This window comes from Cydia strobilella, chromosome 5 (genome assembly GCF_947568885.1).
Source record: "Cydia strobilella chromosome 5, ilCydStro3.1, whole genome shotgun sequence".
Taxonomy (NCBI): domain Eukaryota; kingdom Metazoa; phylum Arthropoda; class Insecta; order Lepidoptera; family Tortricidae; genus Cydia; species Cydia strobilella.
Window position 1 is genome coordinate 9,777,103 of NC_086045.1, and position 25,522 is coordinate 9,802,624.

Consider the following 25,522-nt stretch of genomic DNA (forward strand, 5'->3'; position numbering starts at 1 on the left):
CCATCTGACAAAGTATAATGAAATGGGATGCGATGACTGAAAAGATTTTTTTTACATGTTCATGTGACCAGCTGACGGTCCACCGAGATACAACCGGCTGACCATTTTTTTATTCACATTAGCATCTAAACTATCATCTTGCGGGAGGCGATGACAATTTTTTTTTTTGCGTGTTTCGCTGGCTGCAAACACACTGTACGCCTCAATTTAGTACATACTAAGCTCTAGCTATAAATCTTAATCTGTCGGATTGACTTAGGTATTTATTTGTAAGAAACAGATAAAACACAAATTAACTAATTGAGGCTTGTAAAGTATAATGCATAACGGAATATATTTTTAACCGACTTCAATTTCATAGAAGGAGGAGGTTCTGTATTCGGTTGTGGCTATTTTTTTTTTTTTTTTTTTATGTATGTTCACCGATTATTCCGAGACCCGTGGTCCGATTTGAGTAATTCTTTTTTTGTTCGAAAGGAGCTACTTCCAAGTTGGTCCCATATTAATCTGGTTCCGATCTGATGATGGAATCCCTGAGGAATTGAGGGAACTCCTCAATTTTTAAAGGCACATGTATGGTGATTTGGGTGTTTTCATAAGCAACTTGAGCATTTTCTCTCGAAAACGACCAATTTGATAAAGTGGACCTGATGATGATGATTGTTTTGAAGATAGTGATGATGATTTTTTTAATGTAGGATTTTCAGCGATTACTCCGAGACCCGTGGTCCGACTTGAACAATTTTTTTTTGTTTGAAAGGAACTACCTCCAAGGTGGTCCCACATTAATCTGGTGCTGTTCTGATGATGGGATCCATGAGGAATTGAGGGAACTCCTCAATTTTTAAAGGCACGTGTATGGTAATATCGGTGTTTTCTAAAGTAACTCAAGCATTTCCTCCCCAAAACCACCAATTTGATGTAGTGCAACTGTAGCCTAACCACGAGTTTGACACTAAATATTCTTCGTAACTTACTTTGTACACTAATATGCCAGTACGAGCGAGATGCATAAACAGTAAATTACGCACATGATAGCGAATACATCAATGTCAAACTCGTGGTAAGGCTACTGATAACTTCCCTCGTATGTGTATTATGATTTTTGATGTAGGTAGTGTTGGAAACAACCAAAGAGACTGAGAGGTGACGGTAGAGGGTATTAGTGTTTGGGGGGTTTGAGGTTGGGGGTTGAGGGGAGGTGAGTTGATGGGTCGGGGACTGAGGGGTTGGGAGTTAAGGGATTGGGGGTTAGGGTTAGTAGTTAAGGGGTCTAGGGTTAGGGGTCGGGGAATGGCGGTTGATGGGTTGGTGGTTTAAGGTCGAGGGGTTCAGCGATCAGGGGTTGATGTGCTGTGAGGTTGAGTGATCGGGGAGTTTGAGGGATTGGGTCAGGGCGGGGCGGAGAATGGATTTAGTGACAGGAATGATTTCCCAGACGGACTTGAGGAAAATTCTGATTATTTAATAAAGTTTACGAATTTACAGTTAAACAGGATTATGTTTTTCATTCATCCGTCACGCTCTTAACAATGTCTTAAAACTAAAAATGGAAAAATAAAAACTTTTATAAAAAAAAGATAAACCGACTTCAAAAAGGATGAAATAAAATATTATCCTTTTTAGGGTTCCGTGTTTAAGTATATGCGTTACCAACTGATATGTTTGAAGTCGGTGCCAAGCCAAGTACTCCAAGTAGTAACAATACCAGTCAAAAATAATCAGCTTTATGTCTATAAATCCCATTACAACTGTACAAATATTATAAATAAAAGCGTGAAAGCAATTATGTCTGCCTCTTTGTTACCTTTTCATGGCTAAACAACTGAACCGCTTTAGCTGAAATTTTGCATGAAGGTTCCTTGAATTGTTTTATATATTGAAATGTAGTCATCAGGATAAGCGACAGAAAATAACTCAGTCCCAATCCCACAATTGCGTGCTATGACTGTTCAAGAATTAGTAAGAAATGCTATTTAAAAAAATACGACGACAAAACGTATTAGATTTACACTAACGTGCCGACAAGCATGGTACGAACTGCGCCAAGAAGGTTCAACCGTGTGTTATGTTCTGAGGTATACAGAAAGATCGTTTATTGTCGTCGTGTAACGCTGCGTCTTACATAGGCGAACACTCGCGAACGCGAAGCGAAGCGACGCGGCACGGCGCGGCCGGCCCAAGGCGTTCGCGTTCGCAACGAGATCGCCCACGTAGGACACTTCTATATAGGTATCCACGGATTAATTAAGGCGCCGTGCCGCGCCGCTTCGCATTCGCGTGTTGTTCGCCTACGTAGTACGCTGCGTTAGGTAATCCAACGTACATACTTATATAGCCGCATCTTTATCGAATTGCACCAAAATCACTATGAACATATGGTTTAAAATTTGGCTTGGCACCGACTTCAAACATATCAGTTGGTAACGCATATACTTAAACACGGAACCCTAAAAAGGATAATATTTTATTTCATCCTTTTTATAGTCGGTTTATCTTTTTTTTTATAAAAGTTTTTATTATATTCATTATTAATATATTTTATTAAAAGCGGGCGGAGCGGCGGAAAGCGCCGAAATTTTAAAACGTAATAAATATAAGAGCCTCGGTAGAGAGTATCATTTCATTCCATTTAGAGTTGAAACTCTAGGTCCATGGGGTCCCAGCGCGCATAAGTTGTTTGCAGAAATCGCGAAGCGTCTGGTTGACGTAACTGGTGACCGAAAAGCTGGCGGCTTTCTCGCACAACGTATCAGCATTGCGATACAGCGGGGAAATGCCGCCAGCATCCTTGGTACAATGCCTCAAGGGCCTATTTTAGATTTAAGCTAGTTATTAATTTCGTTTACGTAGTACCACTGTATATATCTTGTATGTAAATAAATGTTATTGAAAAAAAATTTTTTTTTATTATAATTTACTAAACGCATGATCTACTCATACTCAAACGACAAAATATCTGCAAAGATACACAAATACGAGTATAGCGCCAACCGCGCGCCTCTGGGCTGTAGCTTATTCTTTGAACCTCGTTGTGGTAAATTCACGTACGATCGCAGTGAGCGGGGAGCGGTTACAGAGACGCTGAGACGCTCAAGGACACATCAGCGACTATCGTCTTAAATCACGAGCGAAGCGAGTGATTCTAAGTTAGAATCTTGAGCGAAGCGAGGGACTCAAAAACACGAGATGTAAAATAACTTTGCTCTCACACATATAATTTTTCCCCTCAGTAGTGAGAACATATTAAAGGTTAAAATGTATTTCGAATTACACAGAATAATACAGAGAAACAAAAAGAAAAGAATTTGTAATAGAAGTATGAAGTGGCAGTTCATGGCCTTCACTAAATTAAAAAGCTACTTTGTTTCACTCCCTGGAGTGAGGAAAGTAGGCTTGTTCGGGCTTCTGAAGTGAAAAACAAATTACCTATCTTATTCCTAGCCACTGCCCGCGACCTTGTCTGGGTGGAATAATGACGATAATTGGTAAAAACTATCCTATGTACATCCCCGGGCCTCTTATACCGTTATCCACTCGTGGAAAAAAGATCACTTAAGGTACACTGATAAGCAAGTTTATAATTTAATAGATTTGTAGTAAAATTTATTTAAACTCTATGGAAAAGTAAAAAAATGTTAAATTCTCAGGTTAAACTAGTCAACAGCCGCCCGGGTAGACACGGGTCCGATAACCACAGCCGCAACGTGGCTTCACCCCGATATAGGTATTTACTAAGTCGGAAATCTTGTCACGATTCCGGAATCCGGATCTTATCAGGATTCGGGAGTTATTTATACAACTACACACGTACCTGTTTACAAGATAAAACAAAAATACTAACTATCCTTACTATACGTACGTGTGTGTGTGTGTGTGTGTGTGTGTGTGTGATTCATTGTTATAGCGGCCCACTATTCGCTTGGCACTCTGCATAATGGGTCGAAGTTAGCAATAGTATTCAGACTTACATGGAAAGTCTCTCTAAAGGAATACGACCCGCCCAGATAAGCCTTCACTTCACAGCCGTACTACCGCTCTGAATGCTTTACCTTTAACTTTAGCTATCTTTTGTACCTTCAGTCGTAGTATTCAATTCATATCTATTGACGTTTTGCCTCTTCTGATGAAGATGAGAGAACGATAAAAGGGTTTTATCGATATAAAACCCTTTTATCGATGTTTTTGTTTAAGTTTAAAACCGAAAGGAAAACTTTACCACACAATTTATACCTATGTATTGAGTATATTTGTAAGATAAGATAGGTAGATACCTACCAATTTTTACATATTAATTAAATGTTCTTATGAAAATAAGAACTCGCATCTTAATGTGGTTAATTTGAAAGGAGTCGCAAAATAAAACCAGGCAAAATAAATTGACTAAACATAATAGTACCTACATATATATCGTTTTGTAGGAACTGAAATGAAATGCAACGTCTTTTGACCTTATTTCTCCTTTAAACAACTACATTTAAAATATAGATATATACAGTCAGCAAAACTTTTAGGTTAATACCCTACACGTAATAGTTTTGCTGGCTGTACAAGTGTACATCTTAAGTCAGTTAAGTCGTGAGCCGTAACTCGAGAAACGATATTGGCATAGAGACGTAGTAACTATTTATTAATCTGTGATAGAGATGTCCCCGCCCGTTATTTAACTTCACGCGTCCTTTCTGTGGACTACGCTTCACGACAAGGCGTTCGATTTGTATAAAAAGTATTTCAATACTTCATGTAAACTTATGTACCCCTGTCTTATGTACGTGTAATTGCAATACCCTTTTAGGGTAACATGTTGTAATGTAACTATTGTACATAGAGTACCTGTACACCAACCAACATGAGAGCAATAAAGATATTCTATTATATTCTACCTGTCGTGCAGGGAAGAAGTTGTAACCCTGGATGCCACGTTTCTCGAGTCGCAGCCAAACTCGTGATCCGGGTCCGGGCGGGATTACAATGTCAAGTCATGTCATACAACATGTTAAACGGGTTGCATTGCAATCTCAATAACCGTGCCAGTCGTTTCTATGGTTTTCATTTTGACGACGAAACAGTTTAAAATAACTAAAACCTAAGCTGCTGGCGTATGCTTTGTACATAAGATATATTGAACATTGTTAAGCGATTACGTGCATTCTAAGTGCCAGTTGCACCAATCACACTTGACAGACTGATCAACATCACTGAGCACCGAACTGCAAATTCCCATACAATAAAATTTAGCGACCGACGGTTTGGTGCAACCGGCCCTAAGACTAATAGTGATAACATAACTAATAGTAGTTGAAAAATTCTCTGATAAATAGGTTTACAAAAAGAGGCATCCACGTTATCTCTCTAGATGTAGAACAATTAGGGTCGGTTGCACCAACTGTTTGTGATCGTTAAAGAGTTCGCTAAATTTCATTGTATGGAAAGTTTCATAGTAAACCGCCGCGGTGCGCCGGTTGACGTTGATCAGTCTGTTAAGTGCGGATGGTGCAACTGGCACTTAGTGTGATAAATTTGAACGCAAAATGTCTATGTGTAAATTGTTGTTCCATCCGCTACAACTGTTACTGGCTGTACCTACCATATTTACAACTAATGACATCTTGAACTAAATCTCAATCTTATAAAATCTCTAGCTTAACTTATCAAGTCAAGTTTTTCTGAAACAACTTAAAAACTGGAGGTTTCAATAACCGTCCATAAATTATGCCGAATTCATTTTGAAGACTGGCAGCGATTATTATAAAATCAATTAGCAGAGCTTCATCAAACTCCGCATTATTAGTTATAAGACAATCACGAAATGATTATTTTTCTCATCAATCTCCGTCCGAGAATCCTGAGTGCCCGAATATAAGAGCTCGTAGAAGGCTCGAGCCTGACGAGTGATTTTTTTAAGCGATTTATCGAACGCTCCCCGCTTAACAATGCCCGGATATTTCGCCTCAACGCTTCAATTTAAATAACAGATTATTTATGAAAACTTTTTTACTCATTGAATTAATAAAAGGGTCAATTTTCAAATTAGCATTTTTTGCTGTGCATTCCAAATACATTGAACGAATAGTATTGCTATGGGTATATTTTCATTATAATCATTATATATGTTACAAACTAAATAATAAAAAAATATACTAATGTTCCTTAAATATTATTTGTGATAAAATCGCATTTAAAACCCTGATAACGGCGAAATCTATCGCTATTTCGCGTGTCCCACGTGCAGTTTGGCTCGGCAAAAAAATCAAACAAATTAAATACTTAATTGATACCCTTAAGTATAGAATTATTTAGAGAATAGATCTAGTTATTAATAAAAAAATAATGCGTTATTTATAAAAACCAGGAAAGCCTTTTTGTGGTTGTCCCGCGCGGCATTGTTTTTGTTATGACTCAAGGATACCTCCCTAAATCGATTGTCTATTGATCTACCATTACCTTTTAATGTATGATACAATAGTACATTACCTGGGCTTCGATCTCCAACGGTGATAGTGAACGCAATTATGGTATTTTTGATCGAAGAACATTAAATTTTCTTGAACGACTTATTTTGGTACGGTCACTAAGACATTTGTATGGGCTCTTATTTATTGATATACAATTGACATAAAATGTGTTTCGTTGTAATAACAATTGGCGATATGGTGTAGAATATTGTGATTAATAACTAATAACTAATACGTGAATCGGGTACATAATGTACGAAAGATGGCCAAAAACATTTTTGTCGACATTTGTATGGCAACATTTGTACGGCTACTTTGACCATACAAATGTCGAATGTGGCATACCAATGTCAACACAGTGCCATACAAATTTTGGAAAGGTGCCGTACAAATGCCAAAAAAATAATAAATAGTGCTATAACAATTTTGATACTGCCGTAGAATGTCGAAAAAATGCCATTGCCGTACTCCATTTAGATTTACTTATTGCTATTGCCCTGGAAAGTCGTCCGAGATGAATTAAATCGACACAAAAGAAAAATCTAGGTTTGACAGCGGCAGATGCAAATTGTAGCATTTTCTTTACAATTTTATAGCAATTTACCGCTTTTAAACTTGTCACGGAGCCAGGGTTGTGAAATAAACTTGAAAAGCTGTTTTCTGATCCGAAGTTAGAAATGAAAATTAAATTCTCGTTATCTTCGTAGCTCTGTCAGTATTCTCGAGGTCCATAAAAACCGATGACTTTTCAGAAAACAGCTTCTGGTACATGAGCTGCAGGTATGTTATGGTATATGGCACATAACACAGCGCACGTCACGTATTTTTACTATCGCTGGCAAAAAGTGACATATGCGAAACTTTAATCTTTAATACACCTGCTGATTAAATTTATAGGTAAATGCGCAATAAGGAGACAACACACATACAACAATAATCGACGCCTGTCAGTGCCATTTAGAATTCTTGTCTCCGTACTTTTAACTATCTATATTACTATTTAATTTATCCGTCTTTAATCATTTTATCATTCCACTTGCTTAGTCTCAAAATGTCACCTGCCAGGCCTCCTTCACTCGCTCAAGGTCACGCGCTATATGCCTACCGCTCGGCGTATCGTCGACGATACAACCGACAGAGGGCCGCCGAACGCGAACGCCCGCCTGAGCGCTCGCACCGCACGTTTCCCGCGCCTACGCTTCGAAATGCCGAAACCACTTAATTATTGTGCAGTAGATGGGTGTAAAGGTCAAAAAACAAAGGAAAATTTGTTGTTTTTTTCATTTCCGAGAGACAAAGAAAGGTGAGTAGCATTTTAAATCTATCTTTATGAATTTTGTCACCATTTATTTCTTTGAACATAAGTAGGTAAATCGTAAATTAAGGAGTTTTTAAGTAAGTTTATAAGTGTTGTTTTTAAATATTTGATTGACTAATAAAAAATATGGTTGATTCGCGACATTCGTTTTATTACAATAAAGGAGCCCACTGACTATCAGTCCGCCGGACGATATCGGCCTGTCAGTTAGAACAAAAATTTGACAGTTCCGAACAACTGACAGGCCGATATCGTCCGGCGGACTGACAGTCAGTGGGCCCCTTAATAGCATAAGTAACAGTACAACCCTAGCGCATTCTTACGATGACGCGTTGGCACGTGACTCGCACGGCGAGCAAGGCAGTCTCGACTCTTAGTGCGCGTACTTATGGTACATTTCTTCTCGTCCTGAGCAGCAGGTATTATTATTAAGATTTTGTAGGCTATTATAGCGTAGGTATTTTGGCTTTTGTATGGGAATGATGTATCTGTTACGTAGTAACTATTTATTAATCTGTGCACCTGCACTTGGACCCAATTTCACATTAATTCTGGCCGCTCCACAGACCTAAAATTTATGCTTACGCTCTGACTCTGACATGAACCATGGCCGCCATATAACTACGAATATATAAACTTCAAGTGTCTATGATACCTACTTTATTGCGAATAGAAAAAGATCCGTTCAGCGGTCACATTAACTATCGTTCAATGCGCCATGCTTGCATGAGAAAAACAAGATGCCACGTCTTCTGACTTACATACATACATATTTAAATCGTATCTATGTTAGTCTTTCTTACATCTTTACAGATCATTGACTCTACCGTCAAGCAATAGGGAATATTACGCAAATCTTAGCGTAGGTGGCGCCACTACCACAATCTGAGGGTCTATCGCGAAACAAGAAAATCGAAATTTCGTTATCTAACATTTCTGTCACTCTTGCATATTCAAGCGATAAATAGGCAGATAGCAAAATTTCGGAATCGCGTTTCCCGGTAGGTCCTCTGTAAACAAACCGCCTTGATGCATAAATGTCATATTTTATTATCTCTGAAAACTTGTCAAAAACCTATTAAAGGTACAGTTTGTGTACAGTATGTATAAATTACTGTATGGTTTACTAAAAAGGCTAGTTCTGCACTCTGGTGGCAGAACATTGCAGTAATATCCCCTATTTGTTACAAGGTTCCAAATACCTAAATGGCGCCACGGCCCGGCTGTAAACTTGCACGGCTTGCACCCACGCTCAACTTGTAAACTTCGGTTCGGAGTGCACTCAATTAAGCCGCGACTCAGCGTAGCGCTGCTCAATGCAACTTTGGAAACTTATGTTGCAATGTTTGAAAGACGTGTTATACATGCGGATTCAAAAAGCAAAGGCAATCACCGACGAAGTGTAGTTTTGTCTGAGGCCTCTAAATAAATGACTATTCTCGCAATTTTGTTCGTGGTGGGTGCGTCTGCGTAATTAGGTGATCCTGACCGGCTCGGCACTTGGTTAGTCTACCACAGTGGTATTACCACTATTTTGTCGGAGGGGTGCTGACCTGCGGTGAGTGTGGCCGTACATTCACTGCAAAGATAGGCTACGTCAGTCACCTGAGAGCTCACGACCGTTGCTCTCACTAGCCAGTACAAACCCAGTCGCCGTGGCTGAAACCGGCCAGGACAGGATGATATGATGATGATGTGATTACCACTATATCCTTATCACTTATGAGTTATGATAAATAGAAACTGGTTAGTTAACCAAATAATTTTCGAATAATGAATATTGTAATAACTTTTAAGTACAGTAAGTATTAAGACATTATGACATGTAAAAATATTTTTTATCAATGAATGATCGTATCGTATATCGTATGTTTTTGAGGTGAAATAAGAAAGTGTAATCTTTCGTCAATATTTTATTATTTCAATTGCTCGTACCACCTAAGTAGGTTCTATTGCTTTCTGGGCGTTTCATTTTTTATTTATTTCATGTAGGCTCCTTATACCTCATTAAGTTTTGTGAGCTCCAATAAATCCAATTGGTTTGCCGAGTGATTGAAAAAACACAAAACTCAGATAGGTACGTAGGACGTACCTTAAGCTCAATCGAAAGAATCTAAAGGGATAATAAAATTGTATTTGGTCGTAGAACATGAGCTTCGAGGGAGCTCTATGTATTTTTGCTAGAGTAATAAAAACACACTGCCGGGTTCGAAAAACATCTACCTATAGAAATATTGTAAAACGACCCTCTACTCAACATGATAGCTTTTTGGTCATAAAGAACCGATTCATTTTTACAAAACGTACCTACATATTTTAAATCACATAACAACATCACAGCCAGTGGAAAAAGCTTCACGAAATTAAATACCATGGGCATAATAACTGTAAACCAATAACCTGAACGTATAAAAATCTCTTTCATTGAAGTCGTTGAAAAGTAAAGGAGTAAATTAATGAGCGGGATGGAATTCGTTATTGAATAATTCATAAAATCCTTCCGCTTAACATTCGGACTCAAGCTGTCAAAACCAAAATGGAAATCAACGTCACTTTATATTAGCCTTTTAAATCTTCGGCGGAATTACAAAACCGATAATAGGCTAGGGGAAGTCCCCGAGTGGCAGACACCTAAGCCTTTTTAAAGAAAATAAAAAAGTATTTGATAAAATATATATTTATGAATTACTTTAATCAACAAACTTTAGAATCAAAATAAAATAATACAAATGCAACTTCTACATAAACTAATTCAAAAACGAAAAGTAAACTTTAGTGAAAAAAACTCATTCTTTGCAAGAGGCACCCTAGTACCGGACCGAATATATTTCAAATCCCTTAGCACCGGACGGTTTAAAAACATTTGACACCGACCACAAATATAATCTTCTGAATGTCAAGCACAGGCTTCCTGCGCCCACCAATGGCAACTGGAGCACTGTATACAGTCTTTGTCATGGTCTAAACATACTAAGGGCTCCATCAACCAATGGCTGCTAGCTGTTTTTCCTTCATTTTTAACGTCGCTCTTCACTTGTTTATTAAGTTTCCCCTCAGCTTCACCTTTTTCTTTACGTTTTAAATGTTAGCTTGCTTTCCTTTATATATGAAATTTTCACTTCCTTCACAACTTCTTTTTCAAACTTTTTTTTTTCTTCTCTTAAATTTTTCCTTGCCCGTTCTTCTATGTCATAGGTTCAAAATACAACCGACAAAAAAATAATTAACTGTCCGGTATTACGGGACTACTACTGAGTCCGGTACTGAGGGATAGGAAATCATTACAATGATTTAATGTCTACCTCAACTATTTCAATTATATTTATATATTATACATAGATTATTTTGCTAAATGGGATCATTGTGGCACGTTGGCTGTCGTAAACCAATAATAAATTATAAAGTGAAACCGGCGCCTACTATATTCACTCAAAATTTAATTATATCAAAATAATGTATCTTAAATTGCAACTGTGTGAGTATTTTTGAATAAAATGAGTTATTGTAATTCATTTTGGTCATGTTCACCGCGAAACAATACATACCTTGTGTTGAATTGACAATATTATTTATAGTTGAAGGGAAAATAAGTAGGTTGCGTGAATTTAGTGAATTCATGTTTCATAGGTCGTTTCCACCTGAAAAAGTTAAAACCCAATTACATTATTTTAACACTGGCCCGAGAACAAAATATAACAGAAACTTTATAACAAACAAAAAAGCTTATTCTGATTGCAATAACTGGTTATGAATTTGAACTGGATTTGTAATGGATATGATCTTATGACTGTCAGTGTCATTTCAACCAAACATCACTGTTGACAGATCATATAAAAAACAAATGCTGATCAAATTCATAACCAGTTATTACAATCAGAATAAGTCTCAAAGTCGCGAACCGCGCACAAAATAAGAAATCAATGAGAATGTCATCATCCCAACCGGAACCGTGGGCGCGGCAACATTTACCATAAAATGTCTTTTGTTGATTAAGCTACTTATGCAAATTAAACCTCTTGAAGGAAAATCTTGCCCTTTCATTTCGAGAAATCTCACTTCCGCCAATTCGCTATTAACCTGACTACTGATAGTCGAAATAGGAAGGGTACGAGTTAAAATACATACAGCTTTTCTGAAAGAATCCCCGATAAGTGTTTTTCCAGAAGAGGATGGATAGCATTCGAGACAATAGTGTACCTACTGTGCCATCTGTCAAAGTCACCGGAATCATTCATTAATCATTTCGATAACTGCAGAGTGGAAAAGGGTCAAATCGTTTATATACTACCTACACAATTTAGAAATCAGAAACATTTATTGTTCAGCAAACAATATGTTCGAAAATCTGAAACCTTTTTTTCTGTGCTTACCTATAATCTTGAATTCCTCAAGTCAACTCTTTGTATTTGGGCATTTACACTTAAAAGTGTACCATTTACTTTTTTTCGAAAATCCATCAACTTTTGGGTTATTCCTACTCAGAATCACGAGGACTATCGATTTAAAAAGAAAAAAAATGTCCCCATAAAAATGTCAGTTTTGTAACACATTTTCACATACATTTTGTATGGACTTACAAAACTGAAACCCAAAATTTATATGAAAACTGGGGACACTTTTTTTCTTTGTCTCATTCAATAGTACCTACTCGTGATTCTGAGTCTAAATAACCCAAAAGTTGATGATTTTTCGAATAAAAGTAAATGGTACCATTTTTCCTGCAGTATAGCTGGGTCCCTAAATTTTTACGTAAGTAAAACTTACGAGTGTATCTTGGGCCTAAAGATCACCGCAGTAGCTACTGATATACCTATTATATCTTTGCTTCTTCAGCTAAAATATCGGAATTACTCGTATTACCTCGTCTCACGGAAGTGAGAGAATATGAAAGTGAATTAAAAGTTCAAAGCATCTAATGGCATGTATTTAACAGATCACCAGATTTAGTCAAATTTAACACCAAAAAATTCGTTTTTACCACCAAAAATAATGAATGATCACCAAAATAAGAACTACTTAATGAGAAATGATTCCCAAATTTGAACCATATTTTTATCCTTTTAAAACAAATAACAGCAAAATAATCATTTTTAACCCAAAAATTGTAAACGATCACCAAATTTAGAACTCCATTTTAATGTGAAATTATAACCAAATTTTTTAATCTTGTTATCCTATTAAAGCAAATGACTCCAAACTAATCATTGTAAACCCAAAAATAGTAAATGATTACCAAAATTAGACCTCCATTTTAATGTGAAATTATAACCAAATTTTTTAATTTTGCTATCCTATTAAAGCAAATTACTTGAAGTCGGTTAAAAATGTGCAAATATTTATCATCTTGTTATTCCATCAAATTAATTAATCCACTTTTTTCTAGTAGCATTTCGTTTCTGTAAGGGTCACAGTTCTAACATAACCCACTTTTCTTGTAGCATTTCGTTTCTGTAAGGGTCGCAGTTCTAACCTAACCTAACCCACTTTTCTTGTAGCACTTCTTTTCTGTAAGGGTCGCAGTTCTAACCTAACCTAACGCAATTATCTGGTAGCATTTCGTTTCTGTGACGATCGCAGTTCTAACCTAACCTTACCCACTTCTCTAGTAGCATTTCTTTTCTGTATGCGTGGCGCGTGACTGAATTAAGGACTGGGTCAGGCGAGCGCGGCGCGTGCGGTGAGGTGCACGGGGGATTGAGCGGGAGGGGCTAGTAATTTTGGCATCATTTTACTTTATTTGGTAATATGTATACATTTTTGGTAATCATAGTGGTTTATTTAAGTGAAAATATCGCATTAATTTGCTCTTCAAGATTTGGTGATCATTAATTATATTTGGTGATCATTCATGATTTTTGGTATTTGAATACAATTTGAAGTGCAGTCGTGATTTAAAAAGGTGGTAGTTTTGTAATTTTAGACCTTATATTTTTGATTTAGTTTTTTTTTGTGAAAGCGATTTCTTTATTTAGGGTACCAGAGTATTTTTTGGTGGTCATTATATTTGGTGCCGAATCTAATCCCTCCATATCTCTTCGCAAGGTACCTAAGTGATAAACTTTTACTTGGCTTATAATGTCATCGCAAACCGTTTCCGTTTCCGTTTGAAATGTCCGTTTGTCATTGCAAACGGAGTTTGGTGATATTTGCAGATCTAAATAGCCCTTATGGCAATAATTATAACTTTTTGAAAGAAACTAATTAAAGTGTCCATGTTACTTTCCTCGTGGTCGGGATTGAAGCAATAAAAAAAGGGATTTTCTTGTCACCATTTCGTGAATATTGTAATTGTTTCTGCAAATAAACAAGTTCTTTTAACTTATTTATTGATCGGAGAAAGATGACGAGAAGATGGACGAGATATAATTTGTACCGATTAGCCATACAAAAGTTGTTCGAGAGATCGGTGCACATTATATTTCGTCAATCAAACTTGCAGTGCATCTTTCTACTATCAATTTAAAATTCGAAAGCTGCTGTTGTTAGGGAAAGACTGCCATCCTATAAGCAGTATCAAAAGCATAGATAATGCCAAAGATACATTGATTGAGTAAGATGTGTAAAATCTAAGACAGTTTCGTGCTTCGAATTTGAAAGGTAAACGAGATAGTGCTGTACAGCTCCATACATTTTGTGGTAACTCTGACTGTCAATTGAATATTTATTTGTGTGTTAGGTTTTGTTTTAATACTTTTGTATAAGTAGTATGTGGTATGTGTGTTTGTGTTAAATAGTCTCCCTACGTAGCTCCTTGCACTACCTGTTGATTTTTATATGTTCTACATTTTCTGCTACCCAAAGGTTGTCTGGAAGAGATCGCTTTTTAGCGATAAGACCGCCTGTTGTTACCTGGTTCTGTTTTCTTTAAAATTTCTTTGTAGTTTTACATGTATGTAAAATGTATAATTATTGGAGCAATAAAGAATACATATTTACTTACTTACTTACTTACCTCTGTATTACAATCAATTCTCTTTGTCAATGTCCATCAACGAACGCTGTCGCGACTGCACGCCGCAACAGCCGCAGTCGTGCTGCTACAGTAGTGCGGCACCGCGTAACGTCGCAACTGCAGTGCAGCGGCAGTTATAAATGGACAGTCACCTTTAGAGTCCCCGGCTAGCTCGGCCAAATTGCACCTTCCCATAGTTCCCATACAAACGAAGTTCCGCTCTCATTTTAAAACTACGTGTTGGATTGTAATGAAACTTTGCACATACAATGACATGAGGTATATCTAGGTCTGAAATTAGTTTTGTATGAAAATTTAAATTCGCTGTATTTTTTTACTATGGTATCTGAAGCTACATAAACTAATTATATTATACCTTATCCTATTGCAAGATTTGTAAGTACAAAATTTCAGAGCAATCTAGCTAGTCGTTATAAAATGAGAGCGTAACTAAAGCCTGACCAGGAATATACGATCACGCGCCATGTTGCGGAATTTCACTGGAACTAATTTTTTCATACTATACTGAACTGTCACAACATGCATGCACAACAACAGCGCCCTCTTGACAATGATCATATATTACTGGCATTACTGGTCAGGCTTTACGTTTGTATCAAATCTATTTTTGGTTTGTATGGAGAACCGCGAGCTTCCCGGTCGTCGCATCGCTAACAAGTATAGTTCGTAGATTTCAAACAGTCCCCTTTCGGCTTATCCTTTGTCTATTGTTAAATGAAACCGCACGTGCTACTTACTAGCATAAAAAAATGGTATGGCCGTTTTAACCGGTTATTCAAATACCACTCTATGGAGATTGCAATAAGGTTTAAAATGAACTAATGGGAAAACATATTCCTTAGCTGTGTGGTCTTTGCGGTTACTGAGTGCCGGCAAGTCTAACGCTACAGAACCAGTCTAAAATGTGTCATCGATATGCGTAACAAAGGCGCGTTATCGGAGAGCGCACTTACACTGGTTTTTTTAGCGTTGGACTAGCCCGCGCTCGCCACGATGCACGAACCAGGTAAAGGACAGGGACGGATTGCGATTAAAACATTTTGATGGATTCATGACAAGTATGTATTTACATATTTAAAACAAACAATAATAACACATGTTTATTATTTACATTGTATATAAAAACGTTATTTTAGTTTATTAAAAATTTGTCTGTAATACCTATATATTGTAAAAAAGCCGATATTGTTTAAAAAGGGCATGTATGTATTAATTTTGTTAAATATAGTTTTAGTTTTTAGTCTGTAACATTAGAGAGGAATATTTAAATAGTTGATTATTTGTAAAACGGATTATTACCTAATGTTATTATTTAACTGAATAGTAAAAAAATGTTATTATTGTTTGTTTTAAATATGTAAATACATACTTGTCATGAATCCATCAAAATGTTTTAATCGCAATCCGTCCCTGTCCTTTACCTGGTTCGTGCATCGTGGCGAGCGCGGGCTAGTCCAACGCTAAAAAAACCAGTGTAAGTGCGCTCTCCGATAACGCGCCTTTGTTACGCATATCGATGACACATTTTAGACTGGTTCTGTAGCGTTCGACTTGCCGGCACTCAGTAACCGCAAAGACCACACAGCTAAGGAATATGTTTTCCCATTAGTTCATTTTAAACCTTATTGCAATCTCCATAGAGTGGTAATTGAATAACCGGTTAAAACGGCCATACCATTTTTTTATGCTAGTAAGTAGCACGTGCGGTTTCATTTAACAATAGACAAAGGATAAGCCGAAAGGGGACTGTTTGAAATCTACGAATACATGCGGCCCACACCAATTTTGGTGTCTAGCCATAGTAGTTGCCGCGCACCGCTACGGAACGGACGCCTGATCGCGCTTGCGCCACCTAGCAGCCATATCTGTCGTAATAGACGCGTTGTGTTAGAGAGTGAATCTTCTGTACTTACTAGTACTATTATTTATTCTGTGCTTAATGCAGCAGTCACAAACCCCGTCGAACTACGTTCAAGAGACAGCGGTTGCCAAATGCGGACGCTCCAACCTAATGGTCCATTACACCAGTTCAATTTAGACCAAACGATTTCGGCTGGTGGTGTTAGAAATTTCAACGTCAGCATCCACAAATCTCTTGTGAAATTATTTATGACCGCTAACGGAGATTTTGCCGCATATCTCCGGCATCTCCGCATAAAGGAAAACGTTGAATGAAAATCTCAATTTCCATCGGGGATTAAATTTGCGCCGATGCGTTTGCAGTTCCGCTTTAAAAACTCTTTTGTTAAGTTGAGATAATATCTACTCGTAAATACAAAGTTGGTCAGAATCTAATTTCAGTTCTGCGTATAAAGAAAACTAATTAAAGTCTGGCCTTTGTGTGAATTTTAAATGAGCAGAGGGTTTAGTGTGCCGCGTAAATCTTGGCCGCGAGAGTTATTCGACGCGTCGCTCGGGGCTCTCGACTAAGCCTTGTGCTCGACGCGTATATAACGGCTTCTCTAAGGGTTCTCTGAGGCTTTGAGATTCCACTTCTTTATGGTCACCGAACAGTGTATACGATGTCGGGAATGAAGGTGGATCTCGCGTGATTCTCGGGAGGATTAATTTTACCTGGGGCGCCGAAAACTCCGTATTATTTACTTGTCAATTAGGTACTGAGTTCGTCAAGCCGTTTGTTTATATTTTATATCCCTGTATAAACTACTGTGTTTCAATATAAACTTGTCGCATGTATGTACTTGTAGAGGTACTTATGTACCCATAAGTACTTTATTAGATTCCCTCACTCGATTCGTAATACTTTTTTCAAGTCATTTGGATGTTTCTACACAGATAATAAATTATTCATCTTCTCATTAGGCGATCCCTCAGCCTTCATTAGGCATTCGTTCGTTAGCGCTTTAAAAATTAGGCAAATGAGGAAAATACTTTGAACTAACAAAAGCTCACACAGAATTTAGTTGCATTACCAACTGTAGGTAGGCACATTATTGTTTAGTGTAAAACATAGCTTTACTGAGAAAGATTGCAAAAAAATTACCTCTAATTACTTATTTATTTACTTAAGGCCCCGTGGGTTCAGGTTCTTATCTCCCTCTCACTATAGTATAAGCGTGAGCAAGATATCATGTTTTTGAATTTTAATTTATTGTTAGAAAAAATATAGTCTTAATATAGTACCTACAACATTTTTAAGGTGCGTTTTAGACCCATGTCCGTGATCTTTTACTATCGAGCGAAAGTCAAGAAATCTGGTTTCGAATCGATGAAGCAAGATGAAGTTAGTAGAGAAAGGCCTCATTATTGCTATTAAAATTTTTGGCAACCGTATAGTGATCTAAAAAAGCTGTACGAATTTTCAGAAACTCGGCTGGCGGAACCTACTTTGAGAGCCCTAAATAAACCTTCAAGAGCGGATATCTCAAAAACTATACAAGATATCGAAAAACTTGACTGAACAAAACTTATAACAAATTAGATCAATTTTCATTTTGTATAAGTGGTCTAGTCCAAACAAAGCTACAAAGTCAAAAATTATGTTCTAAGCATTTCCCTCTATAACTTGTTTTGAGTATTCATTTCCTGGCCTGACAATATTTAGAAGCAAAGAAAGATAGATATAACTCCGTAATAGGTGGATACAGTCGAAGGAAAAAAGGTGCCTCGAAAATCAAGAAAATGTGATTCTCGAACAGATGGCGCCACTACCTTTGGCCTACTCTCGAATAGATGGAGATGACGGTTTCGTTTGTTATTTTACAATTTTAACGCATATCAGTGAAAGAACATGGCTCAAAATCATAAAAATTATTAACGCAAATAAAATAAAAAAACATTTTTCCATATATAAATACATATTATGGTATTTTTATACATCTTCATTTTTAGTTTTAATGTTGTGTCGATAGATGGCAGTGAATTTACTGTGGCTACAAAACTTACTATGACAGTACTGCTCTATCCTATTATATCCTCTTTGTTTAGAAGCAACAAAAATATAATAAATGAATTATGAAATTTCAGGAATTTCAGTGACAAAGCAGAACCATCTACAACTTTACAATGTAACTAACGTGTTTTGAACAAAGCGCCATCTCACGGTTATGTTTTGAACCCTAACGTAACTAAGTAGGTTCTCATCATGTTCTCCTTGCTCACAATACGTGAGTCTAATTTGCTTTTGTTAAATGAAGTTAAACCTAACTGTTATTCGTTTTATTAAATTATCCATAAATTATCTGTATAAGTTTATTATATTATGTCGTATTCTAGATCTAGATTCTAATAAATATGGCAGTTATTACAAAACGTGGCTTCCTATTGGTGGTTTTGAAATTATAGCAAGCATCCACCAATAGGAACCTGTACTTTAATCTGACCTGCCATGGACCTGCCACATAATCGAGAATCAAGAACGCCCTACGTCAAAAAACAAGTTCTTCGGAAATCGGAATCTGTCAATCCGATGACTGTACATTCAGTGTATCCGCCTTGAAATTAATCAGTATAAAGTGAATAAAAGTAAGTAAAAGAGTTTATTATTGGTGTAAATATGCGTGTGGCTGTATGTGAATGTGAATATGTGTATCGTTTGCATTATGAGAAACTATTGATTTCATTTCGTACTGCTCTTTAGTGACACATTCACGTCATTGATTTTCATTACAAAAATACGTTATCTTGCTTTGTTCTATTTCTTTTCTAAAGATATTACAATAATAGGTGATATATAAGCGCACTGACTTCCTTCGACGCAGCGCAGTGGCGTAGTTGGTAGCTACGATTAATGTTACGCATTGACATCACAATAAGGTTGAACTTAACGCTATTATTTGGTTGTTCCCTCTGTTATTGTGTTTATGCATAAAAGAAAGCGTTTTAGAATCTCATTAGCCCACTTCTCTAAGTCATAGTTTAGTTGTTTTATTGGGTGTAGTAGTATTGGTTATGTGATCTGCTTAATTGGGATAGTTATGAAAATGTGTCAGGCCGCCCCTCCGCCGCGCGCACAACGACGCCCTAATTTATATTTCCAACTCGCTCCCACATCCACCATATCCATGCTAAGATATGTTTATCACAATATGTGCATACTTCCTACTTTTCTAGATAACACTGATAAGATAGTGTATACATGTATCTGACTAAGCATGTGAGTCTCAACTGTTTGATGTACTTAGGATTTGATGCAATAATCTCTTTCAAAATTGTTGTAGGTAAGCAGATTTAACATGGCCCATGTACAAGCATTATATGACTTCACTGGTGAACCAGGCACCACTGAGATGACCATCACCGCGGGAGAAGTGCTGACACTGCTGAACACTGAAATTGGTGAAGGCTGGTGGGAAGGCCAGAATGCTCATGGTCAGACAGGCCTCTTTCCTGCCGCTTATGTGAAAAAGTTGGATGACCCAGTATCCACACAAACTAAAACAGCTCCAGCTGCACCAAGGTATGACCAAGCAAATGATGAGTGGAGTGACACTAACTACCAACGCAACCCTTCACAAGAAGATGGTTGGGATGATGACTGGGATGATGATACATACTCTGAAATTGGTCCTAGTGCACAGCAACAGAAACAGTATAACCATCAGACGCCCCTGGCACCTCTTCCTGGCATGCCCATTAATGAGTACAATCAGAATATTGATGACACTGCATCTACCTTCAGCTCAACAGTAGGAACCGTAAGAAAAAATAAATTTGCTCCATCATCAAAAGTTAGTGGCGAAAGCTACCTCCTGGCGACCCTTAATGTGGAAGTGCCTGACTCAGAAAAGGTATACATAGTGCAAAACGAAGAAGGATATGTGTGGTCTCCTATCACTCAACCCTACTATGTCACTGTGGCTTCTCCAAAAAAGGAGTCAAAATTCAAAGGAATAAAAAGTTTCATTGCATACCAATTAACTCCTTCATTTAATAATATCCAAGTTTCCAGAAGGTACAAACACTTTGACTGGCTTCATGAAAGATTGCAGGAGAAGTTCACACTCATCCCTATCCCACCTCTGCCTGACAAGCAGATCTCTGGCAGGTATGATGAGCAGCTAATTGAGCGTAGAAGAGTACAGCTACAAGAGTTTGTAGACTGGATGTGCAAGCATCCTGTGCTCTCAAAATGTGAAGTCTGGCAACACTTCCTCACATGCACCGATGAGAAGCGCTGGAAAGCTGGCAAAAGGCAGGCAGAGAAAGATATTTTGATAGGCCTTAATTACTGCATATCACTAGTCGTCCCAGAAAAAGCTTTGTTACAGTCCCAAGTAGACCAGATAACAGAACAGTCCTACACTTTTTTTGCTAGTATGGATTCCTCTGTCAAATTTCTAACAAATATGAGTGTTGCACAAAGCAAAAAATTCCAGAGTCAGTATAAGATTGATTGTCAGAAAGTGGGAGAAGCATTTTACAATTTGGGTAATGCACTTAGTTTGGATGAAGGATCAGTAGTTTCCACCTCCAAACTGACATCTGCTATAAAGTTGACGGGCGGAGCTTATATAGAGATTGGTAGAATGTATGATGAGCAACCTAAATATGATTGGGACCCATTAGGTGATAAATTCCACTTGTACAAAGGCATCGTCGGCAGCTTTCCGGATGCGTTAGCCAATCACAAGGGAGCGGTCGCAAAGAAACGTGAATGCGAAAAACTTACTGCAGAACACAAAATGGAAGTTGCGCAACTCAATGAAGTATTAAGAAGAACTGATGTTATTTCATATGCGCTTCTTGCCGAGATCAATCATTTTAAAGCGGAAAGGACAATAGACTTGAAGGCCACAATGCAAAAATTCTTAACACAACAGATCACATTTTACAAAAAGATTGTTGACAAGTTAGAGAGCACATTGCAGCACTTTGATGATTAGGATCATTCTTGGGTTGAACGTAAAAACAATTGCATAGGTATATAAAGTTCTAAGAACTTTGTAATTCTGTTAATTAATAATATAGAATACAAACTACAAGTATTAAATGTTTGTAGAGATGCATTTGTTATGGATAATCCATAGAAATGGTGCGAAATTAAAATTAAGTGAATTAATGAATTTATAATGTATTGAATGTGATGCAATTGTGGACTGAACTAACTACATATAATATCTGTATGGTAAATCAATTGAGTTTTTTGTATATATAACTATTAAAATTAATTATTTTATATCAATAATTTGTGATATGATATTTTTTATCAATTTATGTATACCAATTTCATACTGTACTGAATTGCTACGAATCAATTATTTTGAGACATATTTTGTATCTAATTTAGAATAAGTATTGTATTATATCCCATTCCATTTGTAAGATAATAAAGGGTTCTAATAAAAATGTAATTTGTTCACTCTTGTGTTAATGTCTCCTCCAATAAGGCTTACTTTACGAAGGCCATAGAAATTCTTGTACCTACCTCGAATCATTCTAGTAAGTATGTAAATTTAATGAACAAAAATTTTATATTTGGTTACTGATACCTAAATAATAATGATGTCTCCTTTTTTCAGGTGAACAGACGAGACCATGTGCAGTCGACGGTGAGGGCGCCGGTACTGACCAGTAATCATGGCAGAAGAGAAGAAGAAAGACGGAACTGAACTCTTAAGCAAAAAGAAGAAAGTCAAACCGCGAAAATCCAGGGATGCAGACTGCTGTAGTGTAAATTTTCTAAAATGTGTTCTGCACATATTCAATGTGGTATTTTTGGTAAGTTGACTTTAAAAATTTATGCTGGCACCACACTTCGCCTTATTTGGCAAATATTCGTGTTGTATCTCTTTCCTTTGACATACAAAACAAAAGGGATGCAACACGAATATTTGCCAAATACAGCGAAGTGTGGTGCTGGCATTACATAGATATATTGTATGCATGATATGGATTAGCAATCCTACGTTTAGGTGTGACACTACACAATAATTGTACTATAATTAGGTACCTACATAGGGGAGAAGTAGCATGAAGGAGCCACGTTTAGGAAGAGCCTTGTGTATTTCGGCAGTTTCAGAGCGAATTTAGTAAAATTTTTGTGGGTGACGGAAAATCAGCGTTGTATTTATAGGTACCGATATAATGCAAGTGGCTCTTTCATATCCTGGCACCAATCCAAAGTCCAGTGTTACAGAAATTAACAACAAGCTAACATAACTTTTAATTCTTTTCGTATATCAATACCTAATAAATTATCTCAAATCAGAATAACCCACTGTGACCCACACCCAATACTACCCATTATCGACAGGACTCTATTTTTGTTCTGATAAATTACTGATAGGTACTTGATATTACCTTGGTAACTCGTGTGAGGTTAGGCTTAACCTAATTATGTAGATAAAGAAAAAAAACCGGCCAAGTGCGAGTCGGACACGCCCACCGAGGGTTCCGTACTTTTTAGTATTTGTATAGCGGCAACAGAAATACATCATCTGTGAAAATTTCAACTGTCTAGCTGTCACGGTTCATGAGATACAGCCTGGTGACAGACAGACAGACGGACAGCGGAGTTGCAGTAATAGGGTCCCATTTTTACCCTTTGGGTACAGAATCCTAAAAAAAGAAAAACAGTTTTGAACTGCTGCGTGAACACCCCATCCACTATTATCTCACGCAGAAATTGCAAACATACTTTTTGCCCAACAGTTTACCACATTATTGTGATGTTATCTTAATGAATTCTTTCATTTTCTGTCGTAATCGTAAGGAACACTTGCCTAATATTGTCACACACACTCAGACACACACACACACAATCTGATAATGTGATTGGTAATTCGGCGGTTAAACTCGACGCGACGTAGCAATGTTTAGAGTCAAACCACGTCAAACAGTCTGAAAAGCGAAAAATATTGTTTCATTACTCATTACCATTAGATAGATATGATGGACCCGTGGACCGTTATTCCCCAATATACAGGTGCACTGCGGTGCGGCGACCTGAGTAACTTAAAATAAAAACTTTTATAAAAAAAAGATAAACCGACTTCAAAAAGGATGAAATAAAATATTATCCTTTTTAGGGTTCCGTGTTTAAGTATATGCGTTACCAACTGATATGTTTGAAGTCGGTGCCAAGCCAAATTTTGAACCATATATTCATAGTGATTTTGGTGCAATTCGATAAGGATGCGGCTATATAAGTATGTACGTTGAATTGCCTAACGCAGCGTACTACGTAGGCGAACAACACGCGAACGCGAAGCGGCGCGGCACGGCGCCTTAAATAATCCTTTAGTACCTATAGAAGTGTCCTACGAGGGCTGTTTGATAAGTAGCTGTTTTCTAAATGTACTAATATCACTGGCCGAAAATATGTATACCACCGTTTTAAGCCATTCTTCAGAGGCGGGAAAATTAAAAAAAAAAGCAGCATTCTTTGGTTTTTTTTTTTTCATTTGAAGCGTGAACGTGAAATTGTTAAAATGGAGAAAGAACATTATCGGTCTGTAATTAGGTTTCTGTTTTTGGAAGGAAAAACCTGTGATGAGATAAAAGTAAGAATGAAGGCGGTTTACCATGAATGTGCTCCTTCTATGACAACCGTTAGATATTGGTACAATGAGTTTAAGCGGGGGAGAACAACCGTCTTTGACGAGGATCGCCCAGGCCGCCCAATTGAGGTGACTACAGACGATATGGTTAAAAAAATTGAAAATATCGTATTAGCCGACCGCCGAATTAAACTTCGAGAAATCGCTGATGCTGTAAACGTTTCAATCGAGCGAGTACAAAACATATTAGAAGAAAAATTGGGCATGAAGAAAGTATCGGCGAGGTGGGTGCCGCGTTTACTCACGGAGGAGCAAAAACGGAACCGAGTGACTACTTCGGAGCAGTGTTTAGCAGTGTTCCAACGTAACCCGAAGGAGTTTCTGCGTCGTTTTGTGACCGTAGACGAAACGTGGGTTCACCACTATACTCCGGAAATGAAGGAGCAGTCAAAGCAGTAGATTTTACCGGGTGAACCTGCCCCAAAGAAGGCAAAAACCGTCCCGTCGGCTGGAAAGGTCATGGCCACCGTTTTCTGGGATTCGCAGGGTATTATACATATCGACTACTTAGAAAAGGGGAGAACGATAACAGGGCAGTACTATGCCAATTTATTGGATGAATTTGACGCTGTGTTAAAGGAAAAACGACCCCATTTAAAGAAGAAAAAAGTACTGTTTCATCACGATAACGCCCCAGCTCATTCATCCAGGGTCGTGATGGCCAAAATTACACAATTACGCTACGAACTATTGCCTCACCCCCCGTATTCTCCAGATTTGGCCCCATGCGATTTCTTTTTGTTTCCCAACCTAAAAAAATGGCTCGGTGGTAAGACATTTCGATCAAATGAAGAAGTCATTGCCGCCACAGAGGCCTATTTTAATGACTTTCCGAAATCATACTTTTTGGATGGTTTATTGAACCTTGAATATAGGTGGAACAAATGTAAAGACCTAAAAGGTGACTACGTAGCAAAATAAATGCATATTTACAAAAACGACTGACTTTTTTTTTCATAAACGGGTACTTATCAAACAACCCTCGTATGTGGGCGATCTCGTTGCGAACGCGAACGCCTTGGGCCGGCCGCGCCGCGCCGCGCCGCGCCGCGTCGCTCCGCTTCGCGTTCGCGAGTGTTCGCCTATGTAACACGCAGCGTTACACAACAGCAATAAACGAACTTTCTGTAGGTATTTAAGAACACACAGAACAGAACACACGGTTGAACCTTCTTGGCGCAGTTCGTACCATGCTTGTCGGCACATTAGCGTAAATCTAATGCGTTTATTTGTCGTCGTATTTTTTAAAGAGCAT

The 25,522-nt window shown here is 37.6% G+C and overlaps 2 protein-coding genes across 2 annotated transcripts in view; both read left to right on the top strand.

Moving 5' to 3' along the window:
- LOC134741699 (CD151 antigen-like) overlaps positions 1 to 25,522 on the top strand; it is a 237,029-nt gene that overhangs the window by 184,155 nt on the left and 27,352 nt on the right. The window contains exon 2 of the mRNA XM_063674577.1: positions 22,228 to 22,426. Coding sequence (XP_063530647.1) covers positions 22,286 to 22,426 — 141 coding nt within the window. The 5' untranslated portion in view covers positions 22,228 to 22,285. The remainder of the gene's footprint in view (positions 1 to 22,227; positions 22,427 to 25,522) is intronic.
- LOC134741667 (sorting nexin lst-4) lies at positions 19,113 to 22,067 on the top strand. Its single transcript, XM_063674531.1, has 2 exons — positions 19,113 to 19,231; positions 19,927 to 22,067. The coding sequence occupies exon 2, from the start codon at positions 19,942 to 19,944 to the stop codon at positions 21,589 to 21,591; it is 1,650 nt and encodes a 549-aa protein (XP_063530601.1). The 5' UTR covers positions 19,113 to 19,231; positions 19,927 to 19,941; the 3' UTR covers positions 21,592 to 22,067.

Excerpts from the sequence above, each read along its gene's own strand:
- LOC134741667 (XM_063674531.1), top strand. The coding sequence starts at position 19,942 with ATGGCCCATGTACAAGCATTATATGACTTCACTGGTGAACCAGGCACC.